Source organism: Ambystoma mexicanum, chromosome 7q (assembly GCF_040938575.1).
Source record: "Ambystoma mexicanum isolate Mex_15411 chromosome 7q, UKY_AmexF1_1, whole genome shotgun sequence".
Taxonomy (NCBI): domain Eukaryota; kingdom Metazoa; phylum Chordata; class Amphibia; order Caudata; family Ambystomatidae; genus Ambystoma; species Ambystoma mexicanum.
Genome location: NC_090941.1, coordinates 857,485,182 through 857,502,094, shown reverse-complemented (window position 1 = coordinate 857,502,094; position 16,913 = coordinate 857,485,182). Strand labels below are relative to the sequence as shown.

Below are 16,913 nucleotides of genomic sequence, written 5' to 3'. Positions count from 1 at the left end.
TCAAAGTTCTATATTAAAAATGTACGTTTAATGTGTCTCATGGCTGCTCATGATAGTGGCATTAATGTGCATGGTATATGAAATGTGCTACCTGCCTACGCCTAATGAGGATCCTGAGGTGATGAACCTCTCTAGAACAATGTTTCAAACCCAATAAGTGGGAAAATCGAAAAAGTGGAAATGTTAAAAAACAAAAAATATATAATTAACTTAAGTGTAGGATAGTTTCACAATTCAAGATGAAATCATTGGTTGTGGACCTACTAGATAAGGGGCCTCATTACGAGGTATGCCGGTAGCCATGCCGCTATTGGCGACATGGCTGCCGGCAAAACCGCATACGTGTCCGTGTCCTCGGAATGAGGACTTACCGGACCATTCCGAGTTCGGATGGCCCGGTAATTCCTCACTCGAGGACACGGACACGGTTCATCCCCATTCCCATTGTAGCCCCCATAGGGGTTGTTTGCTCCCTCTTCCCCTCGCGGGACCCGGTATGCATGCCTGGTTTTCCCAGGCATGCTTAACGTGTCCCGCGAGGGGTCCTCGTAATGTGGCGGAACGGGTTGAACGGCACTGCAGCCTTTTACAGCGCCGTTTAACCCGTTCCGCCAGGGTCGTAATGAGGCCCAATGTCTAAACGGAAAATGAAAAACACATGAAAATGGAGATAACAATAAAGATGGAGATAAAAATGAAGATACATATTAATATAAATAAAAAGTGAAGGTAGATACATACTTTTTACCCACAACATAAAAGCGTATGCATTATGCTATAACTTATCTGTATCCTAAAAATAACAAGACCAGTTAATCTCCTCGTTCAGCACTCTGGGGGCAAGTGTTCCAAGTCTGTCTATCCAGAAGCACTCTCTTCACCCTGCTCTCAAATGGAAAAATTGAACCTGTCGGTCAATCATTGATTACCTGATTTTATCCAGAGACATGTGGTGCTCGGACATTAAAGTCCAGGAGACTCATTATAGTGACCATAATATGGTAACCGCGAAGTTCCCAACAGGGGTGGTGTTAATGGTGAATACAGGAGGTAACTGAATTTCCAAATTTAGAGGGGGGACTCGCACCTGATAAAAAGGTTAACAAACAGTGTATATATTATGACAGAGTGGCAAAGTGTAAGGGCTTGTTCTGTTTTCAACTTCTTGGATTTTATATGGGAGCAGGATCCACCTTTGCACACAGGTTTAAAACCAAAAGCAAATCACAGCATGGTTTTGACCAGGAAGTGCGGGAGTATAAAAGATAGTTGAGGAGAAATATCCTAGCTCTGAAGTATTCAAATGTATCCCAGATTGAATTCCTGAGCCAAAATGGTGGCTGAAGCTTGGTTACAGGAACTGGTTTAAGGCTCACTATGTTCTGATGTCCCAGAGAGTGGGCGATTGGATGCTTGGAATGTCAGCCTCCAATAATGAGTGGAATTTTTGTTGGTCCCTGGTGAATCAGGATTTGAAGCCTCAGTCCACCATGCAAAGTAACTCTGCGTAAGAATATACCGGGCAAGAGAATTTTATACAACTCTACAAAAAAAACACCTGGGGAGATAAGGTCATGGGAAGAGAATGTTCTCTGGGAGTTACATCTTACCATAGAGGATTTAACATTATTGATCTCCAAGTCCTCATCCTCAAGAGCGGCGGGGCCTAACGGTCTCACTAATTCCAACTTTAAGTCTGACATTGATCTGTGGGCAAGAATACTTCTGGCACCATTTAATAGCGTTATCCAGAATAGGCAGTGACCTCCGGCTTGGAAGACCCCAATTATTATACCTATTTATAAGAAGGGCCATCGGATGGATGAAGTTAATTACAGCTCGATCGCACTCCTTGATGAAGACAGCAAGGTGTTTGCTGCTGCAATTTTGCTAGAATTGGAGACCTGCATTCGTTACAGGAGTATTCTGTTGAACTCCAGACAGAATTTAGAAAGGGTATGTCAACTTCCCTAAATGGCCTCCTATTTAACAGCATGCATGATTTTGCTTGGGTAAAAGGTTGCCCCTTTATTTGGAGCATTAGTCATTCTCTCTAAGGTATTCAATACAACCAATAGAGAACGTCCCTGTTTGAAATTAAAATGACTGGGTTTGCCTATGAATTTGCTGTCATATTCATAAGCACAGAAGTGCAAAATAGACTAGATGGGCAGCGTCATCTAACAAGTCTAATTTGAATGGAAATCGGTCTGAGGCAAGGGTGCATCCTTGCCCCCTGCTTCTTTAATCTTTGTCTGGCAGACTTGGATTAGGCTCTGCGCCCACATGTCTTTGTGATTCCCAGGATCAGAAATCAAACAGGCAGCTGGATCGCCTATGCAGATGACATTGTGTTGTTCAATTACACTCTGATAGGCCTTCAGTGTCTGCTAAATGCATTGCGGGATTATACTGCAGAGAATAATTTACTGATCAATCCGGTTAAGTCAAATATAATCTGCTTCTGTAAATCAATGACAAGAGGTTTCAGTTTCAAGTGGTTCCTAAACAATGAAGAGATTGCTTTAACAAAGGAAGTTATATATTTGGGTTTTAAAATTACATCACACTCAAGTATTGCCTTTGTGCAAGCACATCTGGCGGGACGGATTGACCAATTTGCCTGCCAGATTAAAAATTGTCTGAGAAAATATTGTTGATTCTCCATCATCCCCTTAATGAACTTCTAGAAAGTGAAAATGATTCCAACTTTGCTGTACAGAATGGACATAGAGATCCAGGCATGGGACCTGGATTTGGTGTGTCTCAAAGGGAGATTGTGGAAGAGGGTTCTTAACCTGCCACCCTCCCTGCCCATGGCACGTTCCCGCTTCAAACTGGGTCCAACCTCATTGAGGGCTAGTATCAATTGGAAGCTGGTTCTCTTTATAGACTGATAATGTTTCCTCTTCAGAATTGCTTGTATGAGGATATTACAGTTGCCTTGAGGGAAAAGAAAACCCAAGTCTAAATAAATTAAATGCTGTGCTTTGTTCCATCTTGGAAACATGCACTTTTACAGTAAAGGATTTGAACGAAAATCCAACAGGGTGTGAAATTGACTGGGGACAGACCTATAAACACAATGAATATGATACATTTCTTTGCCATACACACATCCTTATCCAGTTTAGACACACCTTGTGGCATTTTACCCACATATTTATGTTGATTCCCAAATGCCTACTGGCGAGGTCAATTTTTGCAATTTTGCTTAAATCTGCTACCAACTGGTGAGGTTATGGAAGCTTGTGTGAAGAAGCATACTTTGGAAGGTGAGTGTTTGTTTTGTAAAAGAACACTTAAGCAAACCCTAAAACATATTTTAATCCTATGCCCTGCACTATAAGATCAACGAGACTCACACTTCACTCCCTTTGTAAGCAAAAGTGAGCTCTTGAGCATGGAAGAATTATCGTCGGGACATGACTCGTTTTTAACCATGGAAGTTCTGAAAATGTTGGCTCATGATGGACTTTTAAAATGACAATGATTTTATGTGAAATTATGTCTACAGATAAGATGTGACTGATGTATTAATGTTGTAAATGAACGTATACGCACATGTCTACTCTATTTGTGAAAAGTCATATTGCTATATTTTTGACTGTAGCAGATTATACATTAAATAATACATATCAAAATACATAAATAATGATAGCAGGAGCCATTCACAATGGACAATGACTTGGTGGTAATTTCAGGCTGGTTAATGCTGGGGTTAATGCAGCCACATTTCTAAGACAGAGGTGGGACAGCAGGTGCATGTGGTGTGTCCATTCAATTCCTCAACTCCACCTTACAAATATTAGAAAATGTGTCAGATTTTGAAACGAGGTAGAAAACACTTTTCATTGGCGCTTATGATTGGGAAATAAATATTTTGAGGTATAGGTTAATTAAAAATATATGGGTTCTAGGCATCATTGAAAAATCCGCTATCACAAAAGAATCAAGTAATGAAGAACTGCCTTAAATGACCTGTCCCAGTAATCTTTTGATCTCTTATAACCACAGTTCATCCATGGACCATGTACGTGTGCTAGGACAGTAACCACTCAATGGTGATTTACATGAATAAGTCTGTGTACACCTGTGTGCAAAACTAGTCTGAATAACTTAACAGCACTTTAAAAATAATTTCTCAAAGCAGTCGATAGAGAGACAGAAAACATACAGACTGGCACTAGGACAATACGGAATTCACTAGGCATGCTCCAAGGCAGACAAACCAACAAGCTGCCAGGGGCGGGGGGTGCGGGTTAAAGGGGGGAGGCAGTGTCTGCTGTAGAAGGCAGAAAAGAAAGTCTGTTTTCTGGCAAGCCACCTTTTTTGCACTAGCTCAAAGTATGCTGGGATGCGTGGCAGGTCTGCAGTGGATGACAAATGGATAGATTTTGCCAAGAATGTCAATCACCAAATCAAAAATGTGCTTGTGAATGTTAGTCAATCAAAGTTTACGAAACATTATAGCCCTCGACTGGCCAATGTTTTCAAGCACAATGAACAGATTGTCTGCATGCCACATGATATCCATCAATGTAACGCCCTTGGACTAGGTAGCAGGATCTTCAGCCATTTTCGCCATCCGTGTTAGAGGTCTGTCAATGTCTCCCCACTCTATTTGAATAGTCAAAGAAGCATGGAAAATGCTGGAAATAGGCCACATTTCTGTAATTTTAAATGCTGCGTTCTAATGTAATTAGTGTCAAGGATTTCCATGCGGTCAATGAAGTAGCAATAGAATTTGCATGAAACTAGTTTTCACTCCAGAACGGTACATGGCAACACAAAACATGGATCCATAAATCCAACACTGCACTTAAATGTACTTCAGAAAAATGGAACCTAACGCTACATATTGACCATTTCATAAATGTTCCAGAAATAACTTGGAACATGTGTTGAATAAAGCATCATCAATGTGATGAGGAATATAGGAAGACTGGCACTTACACCAATCTATTGGGTAAATTGTCACACCGTATGAGCCTGTCCAAGAATGGGGAACTGTGCCTGTGGCAGAACTGCAGTAATATCAGTGATAAATATTATAGCAATCACTCAGAGGTCACCTTACATCATTCGATCATATCAAGACACGTTCAGTGCCATATGCCCTGGTCTTCTTTGTTACACTAATACATTTCAAAATTCTCTTAGTGCATGAATACAAACCTAAGTGTGTGTCTGTGTGTACACTGGCGCATGCATGTGTGCATGTGTGTTCAGTTCTTAACAGCTGTTGTTTGTGGCTTTTCGCATAACAAAATAAGTTCAGCACTTAGTTTAGGGTGAACATATCCTGAGAAATATAATTGCAAGTTTGCATTGAGACTGCCAGGAGGCTGCTAGGAGCACAGGCATCCCAACTGCATCAATTAGGTCCAGAATGAAATTGTCAACAACCATGTATTCCATGATTAGATACCAGTCTCTGTTGTTTCTGCTTAAATAGGAGTTTGTATGTTAGCTCGGTTCAAGATCCACAGCTCTGCAAAATGTGTAATTTGTGCTGTACCAACCTATGGATGCATTCTTTTACAATGTCCAGCTTGTTGTAGACAATATCCTGAAAGCATCAGAACAGCACACCCTAGTAAAACAGGATGGTCGGTCCTTTTCTATTGATACTGTTATATTTTTGGTGATCTTGATCCGAGGTGCAATTCATCACAGAATCGGCTTGATGATGAACATCTGTATTGCGCACTATGCACTTACTTGTTATTATAGTAAAACATGGACTCACCAACACTTTTTTTAATGAGGCTTTCTTTATCTTAAACATTTTAAACATTATGTAAATAAGGTCTTGAGCACGCAGGTCCCTCTTGGTTTATCTGCGATTCTAATTTGTGCTATTTTTGTAATATGAGTAAAACCCATGAGACATAGCCTACCTTTCAAAACTGCTCCTGTCCCTCAATGCTGGTGCTTAACCTTTCCTCAAATGGCCTTGTTCCAGGCCAGACTACACGATCGGCAGCCTACACACCACAATACCCAGGCAGGAAAATGGGTATGTTTTCCTGGCATATGGCAACCCAGGCGCTGGGTGCAGAAATTCACCTCTGGGCCCCCACACCATCATGCTTCTCCTGTGTACCTCTTTGGGTGAGATCCCAAAGAGGGTGTTTGCCTATTTGCCAGGTAACCTCCACAATGCCTATCACAATGCAAGTACCAGGTTGGCTTCCAATGCCCACTGGCATGCCTGAGAATTGTGTGAGCGAAACCGCTTTAACGAAGACCCTTCGTGCCTTGACAAGGCCATCTTTTTATGACCAAACATTGTCACTTCCAGTCTCGCATAGTGAAGATCCCTAGACCCATGATCACTGTACAGCTTGGCTATTTACTATGTGTGGAATTAGCTCATGTATTTCCCTTTCCTGAAGTCCTGTTTTTCCTGGGTTTGCAGAGATGTTATCACAGGTAACTCTGAAAATGTTGTTGTAGACATGGTCTGTGTCCTCTCAGTGTTAAAAACACAATAAGACATTGGTATGACTCTTGAAGATAAGAGACATTTGCTCACAGGTCATTTAACTGACCCGACTAGCATACATAAACATCAGGCATCTATCAAATGTATGCTCCTTTGAATCATTGCCTACCACGGCCCTTCCTGTGAATGGACACGGCATGTTTTGGCATATGCACTTGTTGATGGTTTAGTGTGTTTAACTTCCAATTTGACCTGCACACTGACCTTGTTTTGTGACTCGCCAACTCCTCTCATCCCCTACCTCCTTATTCGCTTACCCTTAAGGCTCCTCTCCAGATGACCCTTAAGGACATAATCACTTCTGTTAGCCTTGCCCTTTGTTTTTATTGTTTATTATTACTGGGGAAAAAAGGTAATATAACAGATACACGGGAGTAAGTGACCATATTATAATGGGGAGAGTTTTAGTGACATTATTGCCAGGTTTGTGAAGGGGTAGATTGGACAGATACCTGGAAAAATACGTGGACATTATCAGTTTAATGGCCCTTGTTGGAAAGTGGAAACATTTCTATTTAAGCCCCTTAACCCGCACCATCCCTCTCTGTCCATTCAGCTCCTCACCATCTATCCCCCCAGTCAGGATCCTGAGGTGCCCTCAATCTACTGTGAACGGCCCTTGGCCTCAATACTCCCTTCTCGTCCCCTCTTCTTCCCATGCTCTCTCTGTAGTTTAAAGCAAATGTATTTGAAAGGAACCCCAGCATAAGAAGACCTAAATAACACGGTATACTTGCACCTCTGTTTGCTTGTCAACACACGCTGTCTGTCAAAGTTGGACCAAGGAGCATAAAGATGAAGGTTATCAAGGTCAAATCTTCAGTATAGCAATAACGGGACAACTTGCTGGTATATTAATTTACATCCTATTGTTAAATAATGCCTAATTATGTGTTGGTTTCACATGGGATATTTTCAGTGTGTGGTACCTAGGAAGTAATGCATGGGGTAACTTGCATCTATGTAAATAGGTCCTTTCCATGTACTCGATCCAGTAAATCTATGATGAGATCCCAACATGGGCTTGGAAAGAAGAAATATAACATAATCATGTTTAAGCTACTATTGAATCATGTAAAGAACCTCTCCGGGTTTGGGACTAAGGTCCCAAAGAAATACACACACCCCATAAACAGAATAAACTGAACTTTAAAAGTGCCTTTAGGAAGAATGTGGTGCTGTCACCATGGCAATGTGCTAGGAAATAATTCAGTGTTAAAACTGTGGAAGGAACACACACCTGTTAAGCTGATGATTCAGGGAATGATGCTTAATACAACATTGTATTTAAAAAACGTTTTATGTACAGCACTTTGGAGAGAGAACTATATATGTTATAATGAATTATTACTTACAGAGCCAGTTGACAAAGATACTCAAGGGCTTGATGCACAAACACGTTTTATGATGGTGCAATCCCATTGGAACATGTTTTGTGAATCAGGCCCTCATTGTATTCGTTTTTATTTTTCATTTATTTTGCAATTCATGCGATAATTTCTATTTGGAAGAAAGTGGACTATGTTCACTTGCGGATGTTAGCAGACGCGATGTTGTTTGAATAATGTTCTTTTTATATATGATTCTTGAGTAACTAATTGGACTCATCACACAAAGGTGCTGACCGTCCTTGTATAGGTTATAAAAACTATTTATTCTTCATGTCAATATATTCACGAAAACAAGAAAATGATTCATTAGATATCTCACAAATCAGCGAGACCAAACAGACAGCCATTTCAGCTATTCTTTAAGCATTATATTCTGGCACCAAGGACGTTGTTGGGACTGTGGACCCAAAAAGCCCAATTATGAGCCCAAAATGAAGTTAAGTACCAGAAGGAAAATGCAAGCTGGCTCCTTAACTCCCAGTATTGCTGCACAGTACTGGACTACCATGCTATCATCATCCAATCAAAGGAGGGGCGTGGCCTAAGCTCATACAGTAAGGCTGTGATTACACCGAGCTCCCACTGTGATAATTTCCAGATCCTGCTTCAAGGTGGCTACTGCAGCTTAACGTAACATACAGAGGGAACTTCCTGCACCGTTTACTGGCACCCAGCTGTTCAACGTTGTTCCGACAAAAATGCTGAACTGAAGAAAATCCAAAAGAAAAAACGGTCCCAGACGATCTAAGATGGCTGCTGCAACGACTCTTAGAGCTTACGGAGTGGTCGGTCACGTGACTGAGCTTTGTTGCTCGCTGCGGGCTGCCTGCATAGAGACCTCCCTGGTGGGATCGGAAGTCATTGCAATTATTCTCGGGACTCCCACTGTCTCATACCTGGGGCTTCAGAGTGCCTGGGCTGGGAGAGACGGTCTGCCCTCGTCTGCAGCACTATGTGAGGTGATCTCTCACGCACTGAAGTGCTTCTGGAGTTGGAACCCACCTGCTGCCCCGACAAAGTGTTAATTGAAACGCTGAGGCACAGGATGGCCCGCCTCAGTGCCCACGAAGTGGGTGAGTCGCTTCTATGGGCGACTGCACTCTTTCGACTCAGGTACGCTTGCTTCCATGAGTTGAGAGCCTGGAGGCCTGCATTTTGTGCTGATCTTTGTGCAACACGGAACCTGCGCCTTTCTGCCCTACTCCTCCCCCTTCTTCTGGTGCCCAGACCACATTCAGGTGGAATCATGGGATCCTTGATGGCTTGCTAAGTGCCCTGATCCCCTCTGCTGATAAGCCCAGATAGTGTGTGGTTGCTGGAGATTTTCCATACCTTGGACCTTCTACCCATGAGAGTACCAGAATAGTTGGCCCACCGCCTTAGCCTTTCATTGTGCAGTTCTGACTGGAACTTTGCCAATGTTTACTGTGGGTTGTGACTGCCTAAAGAGGCTGGGCCCCATTAATCACTTTTTGTGCCCTGGTACCACCCGGCTGGTCCAACAACTGTGCTTAAGAACCCTGAACGCCACTATCCTTTGGATTTGTACCAGTCGCATCTTGCAAAGACATAGCAAAAGAAGTGTTGATTTGCCTTGTGTTTCGAGGGCCACTTGTTTAACCCTCACTGTCTGAAATGTCTTTGGCCACCTGTTGGGGCACATACTCCTGCTTGTCCTGACTGCTGTCCCCCATAATGTCACCTACCAAAAATAAGGGCAAACCAACCATCAGGGACTAATTTGCTGGCCAAAATAAGCAATGTAAGAACTCTCAATCCATGGACACCACACAGGCGGAGTTGGGCACCACAGCAAAAAACCTTCAGGACGATAAGGTTCTTGCTGCAGTTGTCGCTTTGCGATCCTCACTGGAAACAAAAATAGACCAGGTCAAAGTCGACGTCCAACTGCTCCGGCAAGATGTCAGGCAACTGGCTGAGAGGGTCACGACTGTCGAATTGGGGTTGAAAGAAACTGTTGACACCACTAAAGATCTTGCGACACCGGTCAAAGAGCTAGAGAGTAGAAACACTGCCTTGGAACTGCGCGCAGAGGATGCTGAGAGCAGGTCCCGCAGAAACAATTTATGTGTGCTAGGTCTCCCGGAGGGGACGGAGGACTCAGACCCAACCTTATATATTGAACATTTGTTACTAGAGGAGATTGGGCCAGGTAAACTGTCATAGGGCTTTGCAATTGAACGGACCCACCAGTCACTACAAAAGAGACCTCCACCTGGATCCCACCCTAGACTGGTTATTGCAAAAAATTCTGAAATACTCTAGGAAAGGTGGTGAAATAGAAAGAGACACCTGTAAAAGTGCTATTTATCCGGATTACACACCCATGTTTCAAAGAGCCAGGAACTCATTTGTGCCAGTTAAGGTGAGACTCAGACAAATGAGCCTCAAATATATGCTCAGGGTCCCTGCCAGACTAAAGATCATCTACAATGGCAGAACGCATTTCCTCAAAAGTCCTGCTGCGGTGACCATGTGGTTGGAACATAACAATCTGACAAGTGGAGATGATGCTTGATTTCTGTTTAATTCCATCCAATCCGAACAGACCATCGGATGGCCCTGGCCTTCTGATATTCCTTGCAGATCAGGGGAGATGATTGGTATGAGTTGCAGGCTACTGTGACATCCAAGAACTGTACTTATCTACCTTGCTGCTTGTGGCATTGTTATGTTTTTTAAGCATACCTTTGTGTGCTCTGGATAATGCTGTACTGTAGTGACTAATAGCCACCTGAAAAGTTTAATTTTCAGTGGGGGCAACGTTCGGTCACCCACCGCTGATCTCACCTGCCTGCTCTGAGTTATTAATGGGTGCCAGTCTGTTGCTGGGCCCCACTACCTGGTACACAATGGCCATGTTTGGCCATAGTGGCACGGGAATACCTGAGCAACAAAAGATTGCTGAGCAATGTTATACAGTTTGGTTATTGTTAATGCTTTTATGTTTTCTCCATGGATTTTGGCTCACATGGTGCTGCTTTTGGTCAAGTGCCCAGACAGGGACGGTGTATTTGAAAATTATCTGTCGCTATGTAGACGGTGCAGTTGGCCAAGATACTGGTGTGTCGGAGGTGCTGCTTTCATTCGCCTTAGTAGGCTGGGGATGCGGTCACTTTTTTGACGCATAGCACATACCACATACCACAACTATGGCCACCATTAAAATATTGACTTGGAATGTGCATGGTATGCGTTCCTACCTTCGCAGGCATAGGGTGAAATCTTATCTGAAATGGAAAAAGATATCTGTAGCCTTAATTCAGCAGACCCACCTGATGACCGAAGAACAAGAGACCGTTCTTAACCGCTGGGGTGGGACTGGCTATGGTGCCACATACTCTAAATACACCAGGGGAGTACTTACGTGGATTGATGGTTCATTGCCATTTCAGCTGTTAGAAGTTGACAGAGACAAGGAGGGGTGGTATGTATTTTTTTCCTACAGGGATAGCTTGATGATAAGGAAGTGTGCATCATTAATTCCTATTTCCCAAATCATAATATCCCATCTCACGTCCACACATTGTGTGCTCAGGTCACGTCTCGGCGAGATTGTTTTTTCCTTTGGGGGTGACTTTAATTGTGTTAGAGTTGCTTTGCTCCACAGATCCTCCCCCCTGTTTAGGGGGGAGGATCTCGACCTAGACCTAGTGGATGTCTGGCGGGAATTACACCTGGAGGTTAAGGGTTACTCCTTTTCCTCATCTCCCCATGATCTATATACCAGGATTGATTATGTTTTCATTGGTCAACAACAGGTGGTTGGCATTTGTAATGCTGAGTATATGGGCCGCTCGATATCTTACTATTCCCCCATGGTGATTAAATGGAACATTAGAAGCCCTAGACCCCCAATTCCAATGAGGCGCATGCCTACTGGTGTTCTGACTGATGAAGTTTCCAAAGTGAGTTACAAACCTCACCCTCTAAATTTTTAAAACAGAATGTGGGAAGTGTGGAAGAGTGGGGCACTAGTTAGGAAACCATGAAGGTAGTGACTAGAGCAGAAAGTATAGCTAGTGCTGTGGGCATCTGCCAGAAATTGAAGGAGGAGTTGGAAGCTATGGAGGAGGAGATCCAAATAATGGATGCCTGGCACACAGGCCTGCGGTCGGATGAGGTATTAGCAGAGGCCTGGTCCTGTTGCCTTGAGGCGTGGGAGAGATAGTATAGATTTGACTATGTTACACGAATCACTAGGGCCATGCGGAAGGGGACAAACCTGGGAGGCTTTTGTCATGGCTTTGTAAACAAGAACAGCCAAGACCCCTAACTACATTGCTCCGCGATGAATCAGGGGTCCCATGAAGGTCCCAACTTGTGATTAATGATGACTTCACCATGTACTACTCTCAATTATATTGTCACAATGAACAAGTACCTCACAGCCAACCACAGTGGAGAATTGAGCAAAGCGATTGCCTCACTTTCTACAAGTAAAACGCTCAGACATGATGAACTCCCCTCTGAATTCTATAAAGCATATAGCTCTTCATTAGCTCCAGTGTTATTAAAGGTTTTTGAAGAAGCCTATACTAAAGGAGTGCTCATGGCTAGCATGAGGGAAACCCTGCTTATACCCATGCCCAAGCCATGGACACAAATGGCTATGTTAAATTATGATGTGAAAATACTTTCTACAATGCTAGGGCAGCTTTGCAACGTCATTACGGACCTGATAGATATTGACCAAAATGGGTTTCTCCCAGATCGTGATACCCCCGTGAACCTCTGAAGGCTACAACATCTTTTTGAACAGACCAATCCCTGTGCAGAGCATTGTGTAGTGGCATCGCTAGACGCAATCATGACTTTGGGCTCCCTGTATTGGGAATGGTTCTTTGCTGTGTTGCAGATCTTTGGTATAGGAGAGTGTTTTATTTGCTGGGTGATGCTGTTGTATTCCTCGCCTACTGCTAGGATCAAGTCTGGAGGACAAATATCTAGAGCATGGAATATCCAACGGGGACACGCCAAGGTTGTCCCTTATCACCCATGCTGTATATATTGGCCTTGGAGCCCTTTGGCGGTCTACTTACGCCAAGAATACTTGGATGCGGGGTTGGTGGTTCAACACATCTTGTGTTGCTATATGCTGATGATGTCTTGCACTACTTATGTGAACCACAACACAACCTACCAATAATTCTGAACGTACTGGACAACTTCACAACACTTTATGGGATTTCTTTCAATAGAAAGAAGTTCTGTCTTTTTCCCAGTGGAGGGCCAGGGGCCTTTGTGGGGTGAGTAAAACTGCCTTACCAGACCTAGGACTTCCGTGGGAGGTGTTCTTCTTTAAATATTTGCATGTTCAAGTCATGCATACACTGCAAGACACTCACACACGCAATACATTTGGTGTGGTGAGGGGTCTTAAAAAATCTATCTCCTTTTGGTCCTGATTACGGCTTTCACTCACAGGTAGAATAGCAATCGTCAAAATGATCGTCCTGCCTAGATTTCTGTACTACTTTAGAAATGTCCATTATTATATCAAAGCCCCCATTTTTCATTTACTAGACACATTGATTAGAGAGTTTCTATGGGGCCCAACCCTTCACACGCTTGCTCTGTTGAACCAGAAGAGACAGTGCTACTAGCACTAATGGATGCCTTATGGGACGGTTGGAGGCCAGTGTTGATATTATATGGCAGCTTGCTGAACCGGTCCAACCCTCTGAGTCTAAAATTGAAGTCGCATTAGAATTAGACCTGGGAACTGTAATTACAGAAAATGAGTGGGCACGGATGCTCAGTTGTCCTAAAAATGTGTCCCGGAATCCTCATTCAAACTAATTCAAATAAATGTGCTCCATCGTACATACATGACCCCTAGTAGGATCGCTAAATTCAACAAACACAAAGGCTCAACCTGCCCCTGGTGTTATCAAGATGATGCAGATCTAATCCACATGTTTTTGAAATGTGTAAAAGTGCAAGGTTTTTGGTCCCACATCGAACAGGTTTGCAAAGTAGCAGGTGTTACGGGATGCAATTGGGGCCTCTGCGGAATGCCTCCTTGGCGCATACCCCAGGAACGGCCAATATAAGCATATCATTATATATATGGATTTAGCTGGTATTCTCGCTAAACGTCGCATTGCCTTGTCCTGGAAGTCAGTGGGGTGCCCAAAATACAAACTTTGGTACCACAAACTTGAAATTTGAAGTGAAGCTGAGACTGAGGTGTGGGCTAGATCATTACATTGTTTGGACAAAACCCTTGGGGACTCCCATTAGTCTTGGAAAGTGCTTGTCTTCAATATGTTCCATCCATCCGACACTATGCCACTGTGAGCATCTTGCTACCTGCCCATTGCATCCACTATGGGTAAATGTGAGTTTACTGTACCTACACCCCCTTCCCCCGAGCATGATTTCAACCAATTTTATTATCACCCAGTTTCCCGCCCTACAGAGCCCAAGAAGGTGCACTTATATTGCATTAGAGCCTAGTTAATATGCCAGGAGAGTACATTTCTTTTGTTGTTTTTGTTTTGTTATCTTTATTTTAATCTGTTCTTATTCTGTTTGCATTTGATCATATGATTAACCATGTGCTGTACATTCACTTTTTTTCTTGATGACTGTTGCAATTACCTGCTGTTTGTTAATGACAATAAACACATTTTAAAATGAAACCATTCAATCATAGTGGTGGGCTGAGTGAACATTGTTTGCACTTATTTCTTGTCCTTCACAATTTATTCAGTGTGCAAAGGGGAACATTGAAGGTTGAATTAAAAGTAGGGAGATGGCTGCTGAGGAAGAGATGATCAGCATGTTCAGAGGATAGTGAAGGTAGTCTTACTTTTATTTTTTTTAATAAAGATCAGGAAGAAGGGACCTGCAAAGCGAGGCATATGGGAGTCAACAGGTGTAGAAGCATCATTTGTGCTGCTGCACAGCCACCCAGAAATCCACAGGTCACCTTGACAGACAAGGGGGCCAATTAATGGAATTTCATGTAGAAATCATGTAAGGGACACGCGCCAGGAAGGACACTGCGTGAGCCTGCACGCAGAAAGAAAAATATGCACCATGCGTATTCATGGAATTGACAGCGCAAAGTAACCGTATTTGCAAATCGTGGCTGGAATGCCCCCATCACACCCACACACAAAGCAGACAATTGCCAGTGCAGCTACCTTTGCACGCTACCCCGGGCACAAATACATGCAGCATCCAAACAGAGCGTGGGGTCCCCCGTAAGCATGCCTGCGGCTCGGGGACCCTGCACGGAGTCCCCCGTAACTGTATCCGGCATCCCGACAACATGCTCTGGCTCCCAGTGGCTGCGAGGATCAAGTTCAATACCCTCTGCATTGTCCACAAGGCCTTCTAGGCCTGAGGCCCCAATACCTTCAACTCTCTCTTCCTAAATATCTTTCCTCTCAAGCTCTTCACTCATCCGCCTCGGAATACCTTAGAATCAGTCGCTTCTTCAAGCAATGAGTTGGTGGTTGATCTCTTTCTTCGGCTGGGGTCTCCCTCTGGAACAGCCTGCCTGCCTCCCTGAAACTTGAGGTGAACCATCTCCTGGTCCAGAAGCACCTCAAAACCTTTATCTTTGCTTCTTCCTTTTCTCCTCCTCTCCCCTGCTGACCTTCTGGCTGAAACTGAATCTGCACTGATTACCCGGCTATCCTCTGTTCTCAGACCCAGGCCCCTCCCCCTCTAGTCACTCCCACTTGCACTGCCTGCCTGGCAACCCCTGCACAGGGACATCATTTCACCAAAATGCCAGGGGTAGCGGAAGTGACATCACAATGCCACGCACCCACGAGTGACATCACAGGAAGTAATGTAATTTGACCCCGCCCCCTTGTGACTTCACATGGAGTTATGTCATTTGACCCCACCCCCACATGTCATCACAGCAAGTGGCATCATAAAGCATTATCCCTCAGTACACTAAAAACAATATGGTTACGGTATCACTGTATTGTGACATTTCATACAAGTATGGATCACCCATATGTAGCAGTGTGTCAAGGCCCATGTTGCAATGGGAAGCGTATGAACCCAAATCTCCTCTTTATGTGGATCTGCCCTGGTATTTCAATAGGACTACAGAGCAAAATCACATTCTGGGGGGACAGGGGCAGATAGGCAGGTATAGGGATAGGGGAAAGCCAGGATAAAAGGGGAAAGGGACCAAAATGGCCATGGCGGTCAGTTTTACCAAAGGAACAGAGGTGCGACTAAACATGATTGTAGAACTAGCAAACCCTCTATTTTTATTGGTACACAATTTTTCCTCTGGTGAGGGAGATCAGCACACACGGGTAAGAGCAGATCATCATTTTACGGTAGCTTAAGGGTTTTTGGGAAATCCTTTGATCAGCCATCAGGCAAACTTAGAGGCAGTAGCATGGGGACCCGTCAGTCCTGCTCCTCTCTGAATAGTTCTGTGCTGTGCATTGTCGTTACTCCAAGAGTGGCTTGCCACTGACCAGCAATAATTAAGGAAAGGAAACAGCTTAAACTCCAAAGCTCTTATCTGCATTGTTCAATATACTTGTGCATTAGAAAAAAAACCTTCAACATGTACCTCATCAGTAATTCAGTAACTCTCTCTGACTTTTCTATTACGATAAGCAGCAACCCTTAGACTGGGGCGCCTGGCAATCAGAGCCTACCACTATCAACATTACAAGCGACTCAACAGTAGGGATGCTTGCACTTCAAATATCATTACGCAGGAACATCCAGATTAGAGGGTCAATGTTCAGGCATTCTTTGTATGCATGGCTGTGTGTAAAACTCCAAAACAAATCTTTTACAGATGTAATTCTCGAACTCTTTCTTTTAAATAAAGAAGAAAACGCTATCTCACATTGCCTTACTTGCATTGACCTACATACAAGTGCTATACATTCACTAACTACCCTTTCATTAAATAGGGCACTGAGAGTTTCACCAGACACTTTGAATACATAGAAAATCGGTGCGGTGTGGCACAGATATTCTGTTGCTACGTT

At 43.5% G+C, this 16,913-nt stretch overlaps 1 protein-coding gene across 1 annotated transcript in view; it reads left to right on the top strand.

Annotated features, from left to right (window-relative positions):
• Nucleotides 1–9,681: 9,681 nt before the first annotated feature.
• The window catches only part of MTNR1B (melatonin receptor 1B), a 30,512-nt gene continuing 23,280 nt past the window's right edge, over nt 9,682–16,913 (top strand). Inside the window, exon 1 of the mRNA XM_069639534.1 lies at nt 9,682–10,075. Within this exon, the coding sequence (XP_069495635.1) occupies nt 9,682–10,075 (394 nt within the window). The remainder of the gene's footprint in view (nt 10,076–16,913) is intronic.